The sequence below is a fragment of the Eptatretus burgeri genome, chromosome 7 (genome assembly GCF_056783735.1).
Source record: "Eptatretus burgeri isolate ZD-2024b chromosome 7, Ebu_testis_v1, whole genome shotgun sequence".
Taxonomy (NCBI): Eukaryota; Metazoa; Chordata; class Myxini; order Myxiniformes; family Myxinidae; genus Eptatretus; species Eptatretus burgeri.
In genome coordinates, this window is record NC_140967.1 from 72553328 (window position 1) to 72576242 (window position 22915).

General features: G+C 42.8%; 1 protein-coding gene across 1 annotated transcript in view; it reads left to right on the forward strand.

The window, feature by feature from the left end:
• LOC147023527 (FACT complex subunit SPT16-like) overlaps positions 1 to 22915 on the forward strand; it is a 102887-nt gene that overhangs the window by 72392 nt on the left and 7580 nt on the right. The window contains exons 16-24 of the mRNA XM_085889031.1: positions 2320 to 2455; positions 9470 to 9596; positions 9752 to 9870; positions 10742 to 10867; positions 11002 to 11114; positions 16908 to 16983; positions 17955 to 18124; positions 19162 to 19291; positions 19620 to 19755. Coding sequence (XP_085745157.1) covers positions 2320 to 2455; positions 9470 to 9596; positions 9752 to 9870; positions 10742 to 10867; positions 11002 to 11114; positions 16908 to 16983; positions 17955 to 18124; positions 19162 to 19291; positions 19620 to 19755 — 1133 coding nt within the window. The remainder of the gene's footprint in view (positions 1 to 2319; positions 2456 to 9469; positions 9597 to 9751; positions 9871 to 10741; positions 10868 to 11001; positions 11115 to 16907; positions 16984 to 17954; positions 18125 to 19161; positions 19292 to 19619; positions 19756 to 22915) is intronic.

Below are 22915 nucleotides of genomic sequence, written 5' to 3' on the forward strand. Positions count from 1 at the left end.
CACTGCTTTTATACAGACAGAGGGTTTGTAACTAATCAACAAAAGTTGGGACACCTGTAGGAATTGTTTGCATCAACTTTTAAGGATTAATTTACTTCCATTCCTGCAGAACAGCTGCAGTTGCTAACCCATTGCTTGTTCCCTAAAAAGGGCTGTTTTTTTTAACAACTCTGAAATTTACATTATTTTTCAGTTTTTGGTAACCTAAACTTTTTTTAACCTCTGGCAGTTAATTGCTTCACTTTGTATCATTTCAAGTTATTCACTCGACTTGAACTGCTTAAATTTCAGCAAGAATTGAAAAATGGGGGTTGGGTGTTCTATAACTTTTACCGGTGGAGTATACATATAGTGTGTGTGTGTGTGTGTGTGTGTGTGTGTGTGTGTGTGTGTGTGTGTGTGTGTGTGTGTGTGTGTGTGTGTGTGTGTGTGTGTGTGTGTGTGTGTATATGTGTGTGTATGTGTGTATATGTGTGTGTGTGTGTGTGTATGTGTGTGTATGTGTATGTGTGTGTATGTGTATGTGTGTGTATGTGTATGTGTGTGTATGTGTATGTGTATGTGTATGTATGTATGTGTATGTGTATGTGTATGTGTGTATGTGTATGTGTATATTTATTTTTACTGTGTGTATATTTTATTTCAACCTGAATGAACACATGGTCTGACAGCTAAAATTATTCAATATTTTGAATCTGGGTTCATGCATTTAATTCAAACTTGCGATATAAGTATGTATAATAATGTAATGGTGTGGGCAGAGGCATATCTGGTGATGTCGAAGAGTGCCCTTCTAGTTTCCTTTACTTTCACTTTTTGATCCGCCTCCCACTCGTGACGTCAATAAGGTTGAAGTCCCTTGAAAGTGGAAATGTTTCCTCTTTTATATGATTTCCCTCTTCTCAAACTGAATGACACTCATGCTTAGATCACATGTATCCATTGGAATAGCAATATTGCGACTAACATGGTTTGAGATGTATATATTATTCTTGTGTGTATTTGTATATAATGCCTGCATTGGCATCTCCTTAAAAGTTATTTAAAATAATTTTTAAAAACATCAGATTAAACGAGAGCGGAGTTGATGGTGCACCATCGCAAATTCCTGCGCTTCCAACCTAAAGTAAAGTTGAACGATGGCAAAAAGTTCCACCACCAAAAAGGTTGATTGCATATGCAAAGTTCATTAAAAATGTGACAGACAGACAGAGCGATTACAATATCCTCCCTTTTTTTTCAAAAAGTGTGGGGATAATAAAAATGTAAAATGTGTTTGCAATTATCTCGTCTGCCAATTTGATTAAACATGATTCTCCAGATTGTGTTTTTGAAAGTAATCTTATTTATATTATCTATTTATAATTCCAGCAATCTCTGTGTCTGTGTCTGTGACCGCTGTTTCTCGACAACCACTGGTCCGATCTAATTGAAACTTGCCAGATATATTCCTGGGGACCTGAGTATGTGCCTTTTCAAGGTTTGATATTAATCGGACAAGTGCTTCCCAAGTTATGGCCATTTATTTACCAAACCAATGACAAGACACGTTGTTGCGTGAGCATGGCCGATGGGGAAACGAAGCTCAGCCGTGTTCCCCATTACGGGTTACAACGTACGGGCTTCCGGATAATGATGACTTCGTGTATTCTAATAATTTCTCGATTTCTTATGCGCATTTATAGATAAACACAATGGCCCAAGTTATGATCGTTTTCATATTAGACGGTGCATAAATTTCGGTAACATCAGAGTGCTGGTATGCTCCAAACCAGGAAGTAAAAAATTTTTCTCTCTCTTCTCTTCTCTTTTTGTTTTTCCTTGCCACGACATTGCGAAAAGGTAAAATACGTTGGCGCTAATTGAATAATTGGGTATTAAAACTAAATTGCGAATAATCGTAACTGCGAATAATATGCGAACTTCCGGGCCACGCACTTACGGCACGCGAGAGCGAAGAAACGGCCTGTGTGGTTGTTGTTTGTTGCTCGTGGTTTGAATATTTATTTATTATATTTTTTTTTTAACGGGCACGTACTAGTGTAATAAATTGCGACCAGGGTTCCGTCAGGAAGGGCATCCGGCATAAAACATGTGCCAAATCACTATGCGGATCATACGGATGATTCGCTGTGGCGACCCCTAACGGGAGCAGCCGAAAGAAGAAGAAGAAGAAGTACTAGTGTAATAAATTTGGTGAAATAGCACAGGTAAATTGACTGATAGCCTCCAGTGATTGATGTTTAATTTGTTACTTTGCTTTTTATTCATAAATATTTGCTTAATTATAATTATAACCTGTTGTTACATGTGTGACAGGACATACCGAGCTTCCACTTTAAAAAATCCTGAGGACATTGGCATTCCGGCAGTCAACTTGCAGAATTCCTTTCGCATAATCAAAGAAGTGCAGAAACGTTACAAGACTCGCGAAGCTGAGGAGAAGGAAAAAGAGGTGGGAATTTCTGTCGGGATGTGTGGAGGCACTGTTGCCTTTTAAAATCTTCACTCCCCCAAAAGTAAAATTTTGTCCAAAATTCCATGTATTTTAATTTTTGTCACCTGTCAGCTCAAATCTCAATTTTATGATATTAGTAATATCCACTTATTCAGGGAGCAAAATGTTGTATCAAAACCCTCCTCTCCCCACCCTCGTAAGAAGGGTAAGACTGGATTTATTCTATAACTCATGATTTGACCCTTGGTACCCTGAGCATGTATCCAAAATTTTGTGGAAATCGGCCAAGCCATTTTTGATGACATAAGGTTCATCCATCCATATGCAGAATTGGCATATTTTGGTTTGAATTTTTTTCTTTATCTTTTTCCCCATCAGGGAGCATCAGGGCAATTCACCTCTAAACCGTCTTGCCAGAGTTTTATACTTGGCTCAGCTATAAACTGGTCCCCTTGTGTCCATTGGTCCATTTATAAACTTATAAATCAGTTGCGTGTGCTTCGTTCCTCAGACAGACATGAACCGGGTGTCTTGTCTGCCACCATTAGTTTGTGAATATACAGGATCCTTTGGTGTTCTACATGGATAGTAGACAAGTTATTTCCAACACAAGTACAGGTTCACAAACTACCAAAGGGTCTGGGGGATGAACTTGCACAAGGAGGAATAACTTATAAATTAGAATGGCACTCGGTAGTGCGCATACCTCTGCCAAGCCAAGCCAAGCTGAATAATTTACATTTTGTATCCCACTGATAGGTTGGATCTGGACCTGAACCAAAATCCAATCGGCTGGTCTTGTCACCGAACCAACTCAACCACCTAGTTTTGTCATGACTCATCCACAACTTTTTAAAATACCATGCTATGTATCATTTTTGGCCCCATCTCTCAGTGGTAAAGAATCACTTTAAACGATTTAAACATTGTCGTATGTGGATCCGGATTCGGATCTTCACCAAAATCGAATCACTTTGTCCTTGTCACCCACCCAAACTGTGCACCGAGTTTCATTCAAATCCGTCCACAACTTTTTGAAAGATCGTTTTTAGCCCCATCACTCAATGGTGAAGAAGCACTTAAAATATTCTCGGATCCAGATTCCTATCTTTGCTGAAATTGAATTAATTCTTCCTTGTCACTCACCCCACCAGTCGACCAAGTTTGGTCAGAATCCATCTCTAACTTTTTAAGATATCCTGCTATATCGTGCCTATAGAAAGTCTCCATCCCCTTTCAAAATATTCACCTTTTGTTGCCTTATAACCTGGAATTAAATTGCATTAATTCAGGCTTTTTCCACTTTTATCTGCACATTGTAACCCACAAGTGAAAAACAAATTCTACAAATTTCAAAAAACTAATTAAAAATACAAAAAAGTAGAACATTGTCACGGGGGTGGTGTCCAAGGTTAACCCCCTGACCCAAATTGTGGAGACGGGCGGTGTCAACCGCCAGCCCCAGACGGCTAAACTTCTCTCTTGGAGGCCTACACCCGAAACTCTCGGAGATGAATGTACACGCGTGGGAAGGGTGCAGTGGTGGGGGGGGGGGGTTATACTCAAACCCCACGATAAATACAGGATACAGCTTCTTAAAATTAACACATTTAATGAAATAGGCAAATATTTACTAACGGCAATAATTCAAAAGGTAATGATAATAACGTGAAGTAAATAAAAGTCTAAGTCAAGGCACCTCTTCACACGGACTTAAATACAAAGGGAAACAAAAGAAAAGAATATCCCTCCTTTTATATTCGCAACTTAGCTTGGCCCAGAGCTGGTCTTTGTGGAACTTGGAATCGAGGTGCTTCCACCAGCACGTGCAGGCGCGCAAAATGATGCCAAGTCGCTTCTCAATCGTGCGTTGAAGGAAAGCCAGCTGTAAAGCCCTGTTCTTACAGGCCATCTCCTAACTACGTTCTTTCTCGACCGCATCCCTTCTTCCCTCACCTCCACTCTCCTCTCCAGCCTCGTGTGTGCGCTCTGTCCTATTTTGTATGATGCCTCCCATGCCCTCTTCCTCTTCAGGCATCTCACGTCACGCCCATCAATCCTCAGCCTCTGGGGCGTGGCACGAAACCCGGGAAGGCGGGGCTTCGGCCTGCTCGGCTTGCTTCTGAAGTCACGCCCATCTATCATCAGCCTGGGGGGCATGACTTCGCCCGCCGTCACCCTTGGAGGCTGGGCTTCTGACTGCTCGGCATGTTTGCTTGTTTCTATCATGCTTTTGGTTGTAAAGACATGGGGAAAAGTCACAGGGGGCCAACAACTACATACTGAAGGAACTTATTCTTACTCCCTAGCTAAAAAACACCCCCTCCCCCCCCCCCCCCGTGTGGTGACTTAAGCTCGCAGTTTCCCTACTTAATTACATCGAGATGTCTCCTACACATCCACCGACCAAACTACTCTATTCAATGCTAAATTCCTGATTAAATTCCTCCATCTACCCCCACAACCATAACAATATATTGGTTGGATTAGTGTCCACCCCACTTATAACAATTGTAAATTAGCTCAGGTGGAACCAATCACCTTCAAAATCACACACTAAGTTAATTGGCTTCCACCTGTGTTAAATTGTAGTGATTCTCATGATTTCAGAATATAATAATCTGTTCCTGTAGGTTTCCTCTGCTTGGTAGTGCATTTCACAGCAAAGACAACCATGAGAACTCAGGAGCTTTCAAAAGATCTTCAATAAAAAGTTGTGGAAAGGTACAGATCAGTGGATGCATATAAAAATATTTCAAAGGCCTTGAATATCCCTTGGAACACAGTCAAGACAATCATTAAGAAATGGAAGGCGTATGGTACCACCACGACCCTCCCTTGATCAGGCCGTTCCTCAAAACTGGACGACCAAGCAAGAAGGAGACTGATCACAGAGGCCACCAAGAGGCCAATGGAAACTTTGAAAGAGCTACAGGCCTTTATGGCAAAGACTGGTCACTATGCATGTGACAACAATATCCCAACCACTCCACAAGTCTGGTCTGTACAGTGGGGTGGCAAGAAGGAAGCCATTATTCAAAAATAACCCACCTTGAGTCCTGTTTGAGGTTTGCAAAAAAACACTCCGGAAATTCTGAAGCCATGTGGCAACAAGTTTTGTCATCCAATGAAACCAAGATGGAAATATTTGGCCTAAATGTTAACTGTTATGTTTGGCAAAAACCCAACACAGCACATCACCCAAAGAACACCATCCCTACTGTGAGGCATCATGGTGGCAGCATCATGTTATGCGGATGTTTCTCATCAGCATGGACTACGGTGCTTGTCAGGATAGGGAAAAATGGATGGAGAGAAATACAGAAAAATCCTGGAGGAAAACCTGCTGCTCTCTGCAAGGAAGCTGAAATAGGTACGGAAGTTCACCTTTCTGCACGGCAACGACCCGAAGCACACATCCAAAGCTACACTGGAGTTGCTAAGGAACAAAAAGATAAATGTCCTTGAGTTGCTGGCCCAGTCAGAGCCCAACCTAAATTCAATTGAAAGTCTGTGGCATAATTTGAAGATTGCGGTCCATCAACACTCCCCACACAACTTATCTGAGCTTGAACAGTTTTGTACAGAAGAATGGGCAAATATTTCCCAATTAAGATGTGCAAAGTTGATAGAGACCTATCCCAACAGACTCTCAGCTGTAATTGCTGTCAAAGGTGCTTCCACCAAGTATCAACTTAGTTGGGTGGACACTTATCCAATCAAGATATTCTAGTTTTGTAGTTTTAATTGATTTTTTTGAAATATGTAGAATTTGTTTTACACTTGGAAGTTTTGGGTTATGATGTGGAACTAAAGGTGGAGAAAGTCTGATTTAATGCAATTTAATTCCAGGTTGTAAGGCAGCAAAAGGTGAAAATTTCGAAAGGGGGTGTTGACTTTCTATCGGCACTGTATATCATTTTGGCCCTATCTCTCAATGGTGAATAATCATTTAAAAACTGTAGTGTTTGAAGCCGGATCTTCTCCAAAATCGAATCGGTTTGTCCATGTCACACAACCAACTTGCCCAAAAAATTTCATTTGAATCTGTCCACAACTTTTTGAGATATCCTGCACACAAACAAATAAACAAGCAGTCATAGACTGGTACTTACGAAATCGTCAACTTGACCTCTGACCTTGTCTAATAAAAGCTGTCTCTGGAGAAGGTAGCGAGGCAAACCAGAAGTTTCTACGATGATTCTCTACCAAACCATCAAAAATCGAATGTTTTGGATGTTTGACCTCACTGTGACCTTGACCTTTGACCGATTTTTGACCAAAATCTAATCAGCGCTAGCCGCCACCCTCCTGAATCACGTGGTGTAATTTGACATTGGTAGCTTCTTCCGTTCTCGAGTTATTTTTTGGATGTTTGACCTCACTGTGACCTTGACCTTTAACCGATTTTGACCAAAATCTAATCAGCACCAGCCATCACCCTCCTGAATCACGTGGTGTAATTTGACATTGGTAGCTTCCTCCGTTCTCGAGTTATCTGTACCAAACCATCAAAAATCGAATATTTGACCTCACTGTGACCTTGACCTTTGACCGATTTTGATCAAAATCTAATCAGCACTAGCCATCACCCTCCTGAATCACGTGGTGTAATTTGACATTGGTCACTTCTTCCGTTCTCGAGTTATCGTGCTTACAAACAAACAAACAAACAAGCACTCAGACTGGTACTTACGAAATCGTCAACTTGACCTCTGACCTTGTCTAATAAAAGCTGTCTCTCGAGAAGGTAGCGACGCAAACCAGAAGTTTCTACGATGATTCTGTTCCAAACCATCAAAAATTGAATGTTTGACCTCACTGTGACCTTGACCGTTGACCGATTTTGACCAAAATCTAATCAGCACTACCATCACGCTCCTGAATCACGTGGTGTAATTTGACATTGGTAGCTTCTTCCGTTCTCGAGTTATCGTGCCTACAAACAAACAAACAAACAAACAAACAAGCAGTCATAGACTGGTACTTACGAAATCATCAACTTGACCTCTGACCTTGTCTCATAAAAGCTGTCTCTTGAGAAGGTAGCGATGCAAACCAGAAGTTTCTACGATGATTCTGTATCAAACCATCAAAAATCGTAACTTCGACCGAAGCAAAAATCTCCATTTCTCCACGCAATTATACCTTAACGTGACTCAACGACGCGTCTGCTCGAGCGCACTGCATCATGGGACGACCCGTGACGCGTCGAGTGAAATATTTTTTATACAATCTTAAAACGTCTCCAAAACATCCGATTTTTACCAGAATTTCGACAACCGAGTTTTAAGCGTCCTAAGCGATCGCAAAAACCGAAGTCAAAATTAAAATCGAAGTTAAAACGAACTCGTAACGTCGAGCGAAGCAAAAATACTCCATTTCTCCACATGCATTTACGGAATTATGTTTGACCTCACTGTGACCTTGACCTTTGACCGATTTTGACCAAAATCTAATCAGCACTAGCCCATCACCCTCCTGAATCACGTGGTGTAATTTGACATTGGTAGCTTCTTCCGTTCTCGAGATATCGTGCCTACAAACAAACAAACAAACAAACAAACGGAAGTCATCAATATACTTACGAAATCTTTAGATTTCGTAAGTAACAAACAGAAACGGAAGGCATCAATATACTTACAAAATCTAAAGATTTCGTAAGTAACATACACACACAAACACACAAACAGATGACTGAAGTCATCAATATACTGACGAAATCTTTAGATTTCGTAAGTAACAAACAGACAGGGGTGAAAACATAACCTCCTTCCACATTTCGTGGTGGAGGTAACAAGGTCAGATGTAGGCTTAATGATAGGGCCCACCAACTTGCTTCAGGAATGAGAGAATCCATGGGAATCTGTCTCTTATCTTGACATTTCACTGGTGTGTAAGGCCTTGTTTTTCACCGCCTTAAAAGGCGCAAGGTGTGAATCGGGAGCACCAGCACACATTGTGGTGCCATGCTCCATGAGGCTCCCTATGAGAGTGATGTTGCAGGTGTTTGACAAGCACCTCATCTTGTCTCGGTCTGACGAAAGATTCGGTAGCTGCCGGGCTTACGCAATAGTGATACTGTATATTGTTTTACATTTGGTCGACTCATCAGCAAACAGTAAAGATGGTTTTCATGAGAATCAGATATATAATTTATATTCTCTGTTGGTGGAACCCAGCCAAAATGGAGAGATCAGGGGATAAGACAGAAATCACTTTTTTGTAAATATAGTATTAAGACAGGGGGTAGAATGGAAGTGTGGACGTGCCTTTTCATACCAACTGTCCTTATTCTCCCCTCGTTGCCTCCCATGTACTTATCACCTTCGCAATTAAATTGATATCGACTGTCTTTATTCCCACTGTCTATCCCAGCGATCTGTTTCATATGCAACCTACTATCTACTTTATGTTTTTGCTCTTTTTCTTTTTTTTCTCTCTCTCTCTACACTATCAAGGCTTTGCAAAGAGCATCAGGGCAACTCTTGGATATTTATTTATTTGTTTTAATTTAATATGCAAGATGTTGGCTCTTGGAAGAGTGGGGTGGCAGGTGAAAAGACAGTGTTCTGACAGGGAATCAGTGGGGCCACATTTGGACACAAGAAGTATGAACACTTCTTGAACACAAGAAGAATGGGCAAACAAAATTATTGCGTAGGTGAGGAAACACCGCAACCTGCAATAAGAGGATTCTTTCAGTCTACTTTGTTCAATTTAAGCATATGTAGGCTGATTTTAAAATAGACCAAGTTGAACCAAAAAAAACAACCAAAATAATAAGACCAAGTTGCTCTATGAAAGAGAATTTTCAGGGTCGATGTTACCATTTAAATTTTAAATGGTAACATCTTCCCTGAAAATTGTCTTTCACAGAGCAACTTGGTCTTATTATTCTTGAATGCAAACGTCCTGGCTATCATATTCAGTTTATCCTTGGGTAATTTTGATGTCATGGAGGCTTTGTTTTATTGGGTTTCATCTTACCAAAGTTGAATGTTTGTGCAGGGCATAGTGAAGCAGGCCACGCTGGTGCTCAATACCAATCGCACAAGCCCCAAGATGAAAGACCTGTACATTCGGCCGAACATCTCCCAGAAGAGGCTGCAGGGTTCACTGGAAGCGCACGTCAATGGTACTTGCCTCTCACTTAAGCTTCCCAGCGGAACCTAATTAATGTTGTAATTTCAGTATCACCTGCTCGTAAAGATGCTCCTTTTAAAATAACAATAGTTTTCTCTTTGTTATTGTTTTGCCATGGTTTTCCACCCCACCTGTCGCACATGACAGGATTTAGGTTCACATCCTCACGAGGAGACAAGGTGGACCTTCTTTACAACAATATAAAGCATGCTGTTTTCCAGCCATGCGATGGAGAAATGATCATTGTGCTGCACTTTCATCTCAAGGTTTGGTGGGATAATGAAAAGCTTCAAATATCAGTTGACATGAAAGTACAGTTGATCCTGTTCTGATAAACTTGTTTAATGAAGCACTTTATAACGGACAGCACATTTGGTCAGTCTTGTTGAGCAAATGCATTTCAACTCGATCTCAGGTCAGGTCAGGTATGGGAGCATGTGCCAGAACAGCGCGTCGCTGCGTCCACTTTCCGCCGGTACTCCAGGGGCCTCCGTCTGGCCATCCCCCAGGCAGATGCCAGGCCCATCCCCATCTCCTTGAGATGATGGTCAACCTGCTCATCTAATGAACTCGATCTAATGAACGATGAAATGTGGAATTTTATTTTGAGAAAAAAAAAATCAAAATCTGTTCAGCTGTTGGGAAGAAATTATTTCAAACCTTTTTCTGTCTATGGCCATTCCCCCAGATTTGCGGATGTGCTAATTCCCCAAGAAGAATTGGCGTATTTTAGTACGATTTGTATTACCGACCCTCACTGGGAGCAGTTATACGATGCACATTTACATAGAACCCCTGGGACTATGAATTTTTTAAAGCCCCCTAAAACCACCCTGAGTACAACCATCAATTTTCAACTCGTACTGATTAGCGGAATAGGAGTGCCTGCAAGTAAAACAAGAAAAACGCAAAAAAATTTTTTTTTTTAAAAACGTGCTTTAAAAAATTTTTATGGAACACCATTATCTTCCAGCTTTTTACAAAAATGGATGAAAAGGTCCAGTTATTTCAGCCTTTTGTCTTTGTAATGCAATTGATGTAAATGCAACTCCCCCCTCATTCCATCATCCCCTCCTCCCCCCCCCATGAGTTTAAGACACTGTTTTTAATACAGAATTTAACTTCTATGCATTGCAGAATGCCATTATGTTTGATAAGAAACGGCACATAGATGTGCAATTTTACACGGAAGTGGGAGAGATGACCACCGACCTCGCCAAACGACAGCACCTGCACGATCGTGATGACCTGTATGCTGAGCAGGTAAATGTTTGCACCATTTTAAGAACTGCATGACTTTTGAAAAGGAAAAAGTGAGTATTCTGCCTGGCAGGTCAGTAAAGTGAAGTTTGATTTCTTGAGCTTATTGTGCGTTTGTATTTCGTTTTTTTTTTCAGGTAGAAAGAGAGCTGCGGTACAAACTTAAGATGGCATTCAAACACTTCACTGAGAAGGTGGAGCATTTGTCTAAAGAAACATTGGAGTTTGAGACCCCATTCCGAGAGCTTGGGTAAGGTTATCAAAATGAGAAGATTGTCAAACGGCTTATTTACATTGACATTCGACCATAGGATTAATGTAAGGATTAATCCACTGTTATGTATAGACAACTGATTACAGACATCTAATTCATTATCTTATGACATTACATTGATCAAGGTTTTGGTTTCAAGTCTTTCTTCTTTTTTTTTTTGCTCCCCCCCCCCCCTTGGTCCTTGCTGTACATGCAGTGGACAGAAAAATGGAAACACCTGGGAACATCATTGATGGGAATGAAATGTGTTGAAAGCAACAGCTTCCACACTGGTGGGGCCCATGTGTTAATTAAGCAAATAACATCCCAGCATGCTTAGGGTCATGCATACAAATGCTGCACAGGCCTGGTTGCCTATAATTCTGGTGAGCATGGCTGCAAGAGGAAACCCCAGTAACTTATAAAGATGGGTGATTGTTGGGGTGCATTTGACAGGAGCTTCAATGACATCTCCACTTGCTGATGTTTCATTTGCAACGGTGTCTAAGTTGATGTCAGCATGGAACTCCAAGGGAAATACATCATCAGCAAAGGGCAACAGTGTGTGGAAGTGCATACTCCAGGATTGTGATATATATGCATTAATTTGAAGTGCAAAGCAAGGCAGGCGAGCAACTGCAGATCAATTGACTAAATTTAAACCTTGGGCGTGAGCAGCCAGTATCATAAAAAATGGTCCGTTGAGAAATCCACAGGGCGGGATACCATAGTTGGGTGTTGTGCACAAATCGCTCATCACACCTGGCAATGCATGTTTGTGAGTCCATTGGTGCAAAGAGCACAGGCAATGGATTACCGAGCAGTGGAAAAATGTGAATAGGCCAAATGAATCATCCTTCACAATGTTCTCGACAAATGGACGAGTGCACTTGTGGCGCCAAACCAAAACCCTGAGTGCTTGGTTCCAACAGGGAAGGGTTCTGGTGGTTCTGTAATGTTGTGGGGTGCATTTTCCTTGCATGGTTTAGGTGCAGTCATTCCTTTGGAAGGAAAGGGAAATACCGATCGCTACTTAATGGTACTGAGTGATCAACTTCACCCATGTTGCAGTATTTCTTTCCCCCCCCGGGAGGGGTGTCTTCCAGGATGACAATACCCCCAGCTACAGAGCTCGTGTGGTCACCCATTGGTTTGATGAGCATAATGTTGATGTTATCCCATATGTTATGACCTTCTCAGTCACCACATCTGAACCCAACAACATTTATGGGATATTCTGGAATGACAACTGAAACAGCTTTTCCACCTCCATCAAACAGGTGTGAGTTGATTGATTTTTCTTGTGGAAAATGGTGCTGCATCCTTCCTGCAGAATTCCATATGCTGGTGGACACCATGTCATGGTGCAAACAGGCCGTGCTGGCTGCACGTGCTGTCCTAACACCCTATTAAGTGACTTTACATTGGTGTTTCTTTCTTTTTTTTAGCCACCACCTGCACATTTTAAAGATTTTCATTATACAGTATTTAAATTTATTGCTTTAATTTTAATTATGTCCATATTTTACTGCTACAACTATCACTGCTTCCTTAATGGCCCCAATTGTTTCCACTTTTGGGATGGGCTACAGAATGTTTTTGGCCCAAGTCTTTGAACAAGTGGCTGGCCGTGCCTGACGTTTGATTGTGGTGGAAATTTTGAATTTGTTCAGGGTGACAGTAATAGGTCACCAACTCTTCGCGAAGGATATTGTGGGATCTTTGCCTTCCACAACAAATTCTGGCAGACGGGATACCCAGTTTTAACGTCCATCTGAGGGACGGCACATGCATTTATGTATGTGTTGCTTGCGAAACAACAGGATGACAGGTTATAGTTGGCCTGAGATTTGAACCAAGGCGAGACAGCTCAGAGGTGAGTTTGAATGCCAGCAAGGAGGTTGGTCCGAGCTGGTGAGTTTGCGTACTTGTAGGGTATCCTCAGGTCAGGTATGGGAGCATGTGCCAGAACAGCGCGTCGCTGCGTCCACTTTCCGCCGGTACTCCGGGGGCCTCCGTCTGGCCATCCCCCAGGCAGATGCCAGGCCCATCCCCATCTCCTTGAGATGATGGTCAACCTGCTGCAACCATGAGGCACGTGGTCGGCCCACTGGCCTCCTCCACTCATGAGACTCCCTCGCTGAGAGAATCTGGTGAGCAGGATCAGCGTCAGGAAAACGAGCCACATGTCCATACAGCCGCAGCTGACGCTCACGGACTATGCAGGTAACAAATCTCATCCGAGTCTCTCTCAGCAACCGCTCGTTGGACACAAAATCCGACCAGCGATAGCCAAGGATTCTCCGAAGAGACCTGGTACCAAAGGAATTAAGTCTCCGTCTCAGATCCTTGGTCAAAGTCCAAGTCTCGCACCCATAGAGCAAGACTGGAAGTACCAAGGACCTGAAGACTCGGACTTTCGTCCTCCCGCACAGGTACCGGCAGCGCCCACACCCCATGATCCAGTGAATCCATGACTCCCCAGGCCCGACCCAGACGTCTATTGACCTCCGGCTCACAACCTGCGGAGACATGAATATCACTGCCAAGGTAAGTGAATCTATCCACGACCTCAACATCCTCACCACAAACAGACACAGACAGGACAGCAGCATCCAAGATGTCACCGAAAGCCTGGATCTTTGTTTTGACCCAAGAAATCCGTAATCCCAACGGCTCCGACTCCTCATTCAGCAGCACCTCGAGGGCCCCCAAGAGGATGTCTAAAGTCTCCGCAAAGATGACTGCATCATCTGCAAAATCAAGGTCCGAGATCTTGACATTGCCAAACGATGCACCGCAACTTGATCTCTCCGACATCCTCCCAAAAATCCAGTCCATACAAGTGCTGAAAAGTGTGGGGCCACGTACACATCCCTGACGAACTCCAGTAACAACTGGAAATAAGTCAGAGGCGGTACCACCACACTTCACAGCACTCTCAGTACCAGAGTAGAGTTCAGACATCAGATCGATCAGTTTCGGTGGCACCCCACGAAGACCAAGAATCCTCCAGAGGACATCCCGATTCACTGAATCGAACGCTTTACAGAGATCAACATAGGCTGCAAGCAGCCCCTGCCGAAACTCTCGTCTGCGTTCAGTGAGGACACGAAGAGCAAGGATACGGTCAATCGTTGACCTCTTTGGTGTAAAGCCTGACTGCTCTGGACGCTGGTGCTCAAGCAGATGGTGGCGAACCCTATCAAGAATTATCCGAGCAAAGACCTTGCCCGGCACTGAGAGCAGCGTCACCCCTCGGTAGTTGTTGCAGTCTTGGCGATCACCCTTCCCTTTCCAGAGAGGGACAACAAGGCCCCTCTTCCAGTCAGTTGGGATGATGCCTGTGTTCCAGGCAGAGCACAAAACTGCATGCAACGACGCGAGTGCAGCATTTCCACCAGCCTTGAGAAGTTCAGCATGGATGCCACAGATCCCTGGAGCTTTGCCCCGTTTCAACTGGTTCACCGCAGCCCGTGTTTCCACAAGCGATGGTGGACCACAGTTGATTCGAGGGTCAGCAACAGGGATTGTAACACCCTTGACGTCCAACTCGACAGCTGGGGGATCAGCCTGGTACAACCGCTCAAAGTAACCGGCCCAGCGGGCCTTCACTTCAGACTCCTCTGTCAAGAGCCTACCACTCTCTGCTCGAACTGCAGTGCTCCGAGGGATGGGCTTGGATGAACGTAATGCGCGAATTCCCCTGTAAGCGGGACGAGAATCACCTGTCCACAGGTGATGCTCTACCCCTCACAGATTCCTCGCACATAGGCCTCCTTGTCCACCCTCAGTTCACGTACAGTTTTACGCCTCAGCTCCCTGAACAGCTCAGCTCTGCCATTCAGCCTGGCCCTGCGACTCTGGTCAATGGTATCCAGTGTCCCTTGAGAGACAAAATTCTTCTTTTGCCCTGCGGTGAACTCCAAGGCATCCACCGGCAACATCAAGGACGGTGGTCTTGAAGGTGCTCCACAACTCTTCAGGACCCCCAAAGCACCCAGACCCCCAAGTGTCCACTCAGCCTGTTCGCAAACTCCTCAGCTACTCTCTCATCCCTGAGCTTGGCAACATCCAGCCTAGGCTGGGATGGTACCATTCTCCAGGATTTAAGGTGCAGCTTTAGAGTTGCTACAACAAGCCTGTGGTCAGTATTGAGGAACTGAGCACTCCGGTAGACCCTGCAGTTCTGGATCATCCTCCAACGACCGTCAATGAGGACATGGTCAATCTCCTTTGCCACACCGCCAGCGTTGGAATACCAAGTCCAGCGATGAGCTTGCGGGCGCTGAAACCATGAACCAGCCACCCTAAGTCCATGACTTCTTGCAAAGTCAAGGAACTTAGTGCTATTCTGGTTCATAGTTCCTGACCCATGGGGACCAACACACACCTCATAACCATCCCTATCAGTTCCAGTCGATGCATTGAAATCCCCAAGACTAGAAGTGTATCTCGTCTGGGGCACTGATCAACCACAGACTCGAGTGTGGCGTAGAATGCATCCTTCACGGTAAGATCACTCGCCTCAGTCGGAGCATAAATAGAGACCAGGGAAATGACACCTAAGGAGTGACGAATCCTTAATCTCATAATACGCTCGTTGACCGGTGTTACCTCAATTATCATTGGGGTCAGCTTATTGGACACAACTACAGCAACTCCTTGGGTATGGTAACCATCAGAGCGACCAGACCAATAGTAGGTGTAACCACCCACCATTATCTCGCCGCAATCCGGTCTCCGAACCTCAGAGAGAGCTGCAATCCCGATGTCCAAACGCTTGAGCTCAGATGATAACAGAGACAGGTGATCATCCTCTCTTAGGGATAGGACATTCCAGGCACCCACCCGAAGGGACCGCCTCAGGTTAACCCAAGGAGACCGCCGTCTGGTGGACGACACCTCAGCACCACTCCGACACACTCTCCCGCAATCTGACCCAGGGATGTTACCCCGTGGTTTCCCTCCTATCAAAGATTGGGGTCCCGAAGGCTTTGCCCCAATCCCATCATCCGGTGAGCTGCCCTGCGAAGGGAAGCTGCACAGGAGGTACTCCCACGGAGTGGGTTTTCAGATTTTTTTTGCGTTTTTGCGTTTTGCGGAATGAAGCGTTTTACGGTGGCTGGAGTGCAAATCCTGCCACCAACCTCCTAATAAGAAGTAACCCAACTGCAGGAGGACGTCCGCAGACACAGTTGGGCACTAGATATGGATGGCCGTTGGCTCACAAGGAGCTCCTCCGCCCTTTGACAGGTTTTGTTTTTAATCCTGCTGGGTGTCCATATCCAAACACCCTCCTCACCAGAAAACCTGGTGGGGGAGACGGTTTAGTCGCCGACAACCCGACCATGGAACAGGTTAGTACAGGTTTACATGGTACCTGTAGCAGGTCACAGATCGAACCTGACCTGACAAGAGATCCCTGACCAGGGTATCCTGCTCGCACTAAATACGAACTGTGATAGTCTTGAGAATAATTTTTTATCAACTGTTGGGTGCTTTCATTGTAAATTTTGCATGTGCTATACATTTAACCTTTCAACTTCAATATTTTCTTTCTTTCATATTTTCTTATGTGTGCTGTACATTTAACCTTTCATACCTCTGATTGGTTCTGTGATTTTTCTTTCATTCTGTTGCTGTTTCTGGTGATTTAATATTTCAGTCTTGAGTTTAGCTTGCAAAGTCCAATGTACTTGTTTCTTTTTCACACTGGGATTTTCATTTGTGTTGCATGACCAGTTTGGTCTCAACTTTGAATTTTCATAACCTGGCGCTGTGTTGTAGGTTCCGGGGTGCTCCGTTTCGGAGCACTGTTTTCTTGCAGCCGACGAGTAGTGCCCTCGTCAATGTAACGGAATGGGTAAGAAAGTTGATTGCACCACTAATGGAAATTGACTGTGATAGATGCAATCTGCTAAATCTTGCCTTTTCCCCTCTCTTTGCTTTGCAGTAATAAAGCATTTACGAGGGGCAGTCAATAAGTAACCTTAAAATGGTGATATAAATTTGAGAATGTAATGTGTGTAGTTGTAGACGACATATGTTATATCTATGGGTAAGAGTCATGTTTTGCCTGTTTTAGATCTCGCAACATTGAGTGTATGATGTCAGTAGAGCAGTTCCAAGGTGACGGCTCCCTCAGAAGCATGCACTTGGGAGGAGCAACATTCTGTCATCTGTTTCTTGGGAAGTGAGCATGTGAATCCCAGTGAATTTCCATCGCAGAATGAAAATGCAATATGGTGACGCATGTTTTAACAGCTTTTAAGGGAGCCGCCATCTTGGAACTGCTCTACTGACATCATACACTCAATGTTGCCAGATTTAAAATGGGCAAAACATGACTCTTACTCATAGATGTAATGAGGATGACGAGTCCAAGTTCTTTCAAGAGTCTGGGTGTTACTGAGGCAGTCGTGCCAAGGGACACACTGGGAGGTTTGCTTTAGCAATCCCCAGCAGTAGCCAGGGGTGGACTTTGGAATTTGACCAGGATCCCAGCACACAATGGCCTCCTCTTGTGAAATACACTGGGATTTTTTGTCTACCAGTAAATGCGAGGAAATTGGACAAGTGGTTTAACAATCCCCCGAAGGATTGCGTGCTCGTTTTTGCCAAGTTCTACCGACAGAGCACCAGCTAACAGTTCTTAGTTGTGGCGTGAATCAAATCCAGACACGACAGCTCAAAGTTGAGTGCGCTTCCTCCAAGCTATCCTGTCAGGCCAGCCACGTGTTCCACGATACAACTTTTCAATTCTAAAATTGCTTTTATGCTAATATCTTGCTCTCCATCGCTCTCATTGCATGCTTGGTTTCCTGTCCACACCAGCCTCCCTTCATGATCACGTTGGACGAGGTGGAGTTTGTTCATTTTGAGCGAGTCCAGTTTCATCTCAAGAACTTTGACATGGTGATCGTGCGCAAGGATTACCATCAGAAAGTCATCATGGTCAATGCCATCCCATCAACATCACTCGATGCCATCAAGGAGTGGCTCAAGTAAAACTTTCTGCACAATTCAATAAAGTACAAAACAACATGTTGACACTGTGGCTTGTTTGTTCACCTTTTTTAATGTCTGCTAAAATTGCTGCGAAGCAGGGTGGCGTACATGTAAATGGTTTTGTTTTATTTCTTTAGTAAACATTTGCTTGGAGTGTTTAAGTGTCCATAACTCTAATGTTTCTTATACTTGCTTCTTTAAATTTAGGGATAGTTTTGGAAAAAAAAAACTTTTCAACTCAAGAAAGAAATGGAACCAAAGTGTGTGATTTTGTTTTACAGTCGTGTCAAAATACTTGACATGACGAGGTGCACTGCATTCTTTCTTTCTTTAATTTTTCCCCATTTATTCTGCAACTCTTATGCAATCTGAATAATTTAGCCTCAATTTTGATTCATTTGCATTCACTTTCAAGGGAGATCAACCTTTTAATGTAGTTAATGAAGGAACTAGTTATGTTCACCTGCCTATGATCAGCCAAATGTGCATGCATAATAGACCATTTGGTTCTTTACATTTCCCATTTATACATTTATAGTGCATCTCAATGTTCATTATTTGGATGCTTGAACTGGCACTCTGTGTAATGGTTATAGCGTCCGCTCTGCATCTCAGAGGTCAGCAGTTCAAACCCGGGCCGAGTCGTACCAAACACTTTAAAAATATTACGTGCTGTTTCCGTTTTTGAAAATCAGCATTTAAAAGGATAGAGCACGGACAGTCCCCGTCGATTGGCCTCCATCAGGAGGAAGAAATTCCTCCTGAGGAAATGCCCCACTGAGTGTGAAAAGCGATGCCATTATAGTGACGTCGCTGGCATCCAGTGTTCTGAGAAGTTACAGCACGTCCCCCAAGCACAGTGGCTGTGTTAAGTGTTTGTTTTGTCAGTATGTCGATGTGAGTGGCAACTCAATTACGAGCCTTAGACATTGTATCTAAATATATATTTTCAATTAATTGTATCCGTAGTATTGATTTGTGCAGACAGTGGCGACCATCATACTCTCATTCCCTGCTTGCTGTCCCTGAACAGCTCCTGTGACATCAAGTACACAGAAGGAATACAGTCTCTGAACTGGACAAAGATCATGAAGACCATCACGAGTGACCCGGAGAGTTTTTTTGAGCAGGGTGGATGGTCTTTCTTGGATCCTGAGAGTGATGTAAGGCGAAATAGCTATTCGCTTTCTTTAATTTTTCTTTTTTTTTTCTCGTGAATCTTGTTTTATTTTTATATAAAAATTTATTTCATCAAAATGTATGCAGAAATTGAGGCTCACGGAAGAGCTTATTTGTAATTCCATTGGGTAAGCGGTTAAAGTGATTGTTGTGCGTAGCAGAGCATAAAGTAGTAGAAGCTTAGACAGAGAAATGCAATTAAAATGTAGAAGAAGAAGAAGAAGAAGAAGAAGAAGAAGAAGAAGAGTGTGAAGAGAGTTTGCATGTAAGCCAGAAGTTGCATCATTGCATTCTCTACCTATGCCATTGCAGGGAAGCGAACATGGGGATGGTTTGGATTCGGATGAAATGGCTGAGGATGAAACTTACTGCCCATCTGAATCGACTTCTCAGGAGTCCGAAGACAGTGCTGAGGAGTACAGCTCAGAGAACGAAGAGTCTGAATCTGGTTTGTGCTGCACGTTTTTACTGGCCAAGATTATTTGAAATGTTTTGAACGTATTGGTACAGCCACAAGTCCGTACCGGTTGCCTGATTCAAATCCGGTGAGTTGTGTCAAAATGACCGCGACCGTTACCCGCCTCAGACTCCCCTGTCAGACCTGCATCTGAGGACTGTTACCGTATTGATTGGAGTCCCCAAAGTGCAGGAGGGCCATGCCGATATGCGATAGTCACTGACCTTAATCTTCGTCACATTATGCGATCGTCTGACGGTATGGGTACCTTGACCAATTCAAATTTAACAGGATTTATTAAGCCACCAGGAGAACCAGAATTCACCCAGGATCAAGTTAAGTTTATGATGTGTATTGGACATGTTATGGGGAGGAAACAAAAGGAGGCAAAGCATGACAAATGAGTCTACTCACAATAATTCCCCTTACCCAGTATGAACCCATGGCTCTACAAACAATCAATAGGTCCTTAAATTGCTGAAGCCTTATCTGCCCCTCCCCTCTCTATTGGTGGAGTTGTCCCTGGTTGACCCTTCACCCGATGTTCTGGGGATTTCGCAAGGCCTGCCTAAATTATGGGAAATGGCTTATTTAAGGGTTTTCTGTATGTTGAAGACTAATAATTATTTTATAATTGGGTCAATTTTTTTGATTGGGTCAAATTACAATTATATTTGGGTCAAAATGTCAATGGGCAAAGCAATCATAGGCATGAGACGGCCCGGTTTTGTAATCACGTGTGTGCGTGCGCGTGTCCATGCCATAACTTTACCATTTGAGCTTTTGTCATCAAATGTTCAACAAATCTTTATTTTGAAAATATGGAGAACACAAGTTCCTAAATAAAAAAACATTTTTATGCCTCCACCGACAAAGCCGCCGGAGGCATTATGTTTTTGGGTTGTCAGTCTGTGCGTCCATGCTTCCGTCTATCCGTGATAGGTTTTCGACTAATTAGATTATAAGGTCAAAGGTCAGAGGTCCCGTTTGGTAAAAAAATATTTTACTGAGCTAATTTGTAAACCACTGATGGGATTTTGACCAAACTTGTTATAAGTATATAATGATGCAAAGAAGAACTCATTCGATTTTGGCATCAAAGGTCAGAGGTCATGTCAAGTAAATATGTGATACTTGAGAACAGGTGAAGGGATTTAAATCAAACTTGGTACAAGTATGTATCACGATGTCAGAATGTGTGCAGAGGCATGTCGTGACGTTTAGGAGTGCCGTTCTAGTTTTTCTTTGGCTGTTGTTTTCATCATATTTAGTTTGAGTACAAAGGGGACAGGGATTGATTTTTACATTTTGGGATGCTTTCTTGTTTCTGATTATATTCAAGACATTGAAACAAGTCAAACACTGCAAATTGTGAGATTAAAATCTGTTGGAAAGATCACTTGGTTTCCAGGTCAATACAGTATGTAACTCGAGGGGGAGCACTCGCTGGAGTGCAAAACCTCAGCCGCCAATATTGCTCGGTCATTCAAGTGAACCTGATATTCTATTCATTCAATTTGACATCAACAGTGCTCACAGAGTTATAGTTTGCAACTTTCCCTTTTACTTTTAATTTTTACATACTCAATTCATTCGTCATAACTCGATTCCTTGAGACAGAAATTGATTTTACGTGGGTATATCCACCTGAAGTTCCAAAATCAGCCGCAATTATAATTTTGGCATGTTTTTTTGTTGGAAATCACTTATAACATGTAGAAATGCAAAAAAAAAAATCGAAATTTTGTTGAAAAAAAAAGTTGCAAAAATTTTTTTTTCTCGAACAATTTTTTTGGCGGTGGGGGGGGAGTTGGGTTGGAAATCACTTAAAACATGCAGAAATGCAAAAAAAAAAAAATTCAAATACTTTTTTCAAAATGACCGCCATAGCGGCCATATTGGATTTTGGACCAAGTCCAAAATCTAATGGCATGATCCTTGGACCATACCTAATCCCCCCACCAAGTTTCGTCGAAATCCGTTGAGTTTTTCCGTAATACTGTTCACAAACAAACAAACAAACAGAAAGGGGTGAAAACGGTAACCTCCGATCTTCGATGGCGGAGGTTAATAATAGAATGATTGCTGATTAAATTATCAGAGATATTCTGCTGCATAACAGTGCAGCCAAGCTCAGCTGCTGAAATTCTCAAAGTGAACACCACTAGTGGAGCCAAAATCCTTTCCACATAATAAGTACGAATTCTATTTATTTTCTCAGAATTACTTTTTGCATTATTTCTTTTATCATGGTCTATAAATGATGATTAATTTATTTATGTGGGTGAGTAACTTCATTTAATGCTAGATTAAATCTGCAAATTTGTCCTTCCACCTAACTTGAAATAAAAGTATTTACTCTCCTTTTCCTTTTTCTTTTCACACACTGAAAAAGAGGAGAGAGTTAGTGTATGTAAGCCATGGGAAATTTTGTACTGATAATCGATTCGAGAAACCGAAACATAAGAGTATAAAGGCTGAAAAACAAGACCAATGCAACCAATTACAAACTTTCAGCCAACTGATGCATCATCATATTATCGTTTGAGAAGAGTCTGTGTGTTTGGACTTGTATGTACTCATAAATCGCTGGATGGAATGAGTTGGGAACTGCTGGTTGTACCCTGGGGGTGCATGTGAGCATTTTTTTTATAGTTCGGGGTGCGGGGAACACCCCAATTCTCTCCATGTAAATATATGGCATAGCGCCACTCCAGGTGGGAGGGGGTGTATGACAACTCATCATAAAATACCCGTACACATTTTGAGGGAATTAACCTGTCTGTAAGGAAGGGTTCTTCGCAAGCTTATTTAATTATGCTGAGCTTCCCAAGATGCATATGTTGTGTTTTCTAATGATCTTTGTGAGTTGGGATCGTTTTTGCCTCCAGTTTTGCTTGTTTGCATGTGTGGTTTGCAGTTTTTCCATTGCAGGTAGATTTGAAACGATGTCTACATGGATGCCCATTGAAGAGAAGACCATCTTTAAGGACCACGAACTATGATGTTCCAAAAGTTGGAGTGCGAATTGAATCGTATTCACTGCTGCAACTCTTCTCTTTCCTAGCTGATTGACATAAGACATCATCGATCATTAAATTAAATTGCTCGCCTTACTATTATTTATTTGTATGCAGCCTGTGGCTGCTTG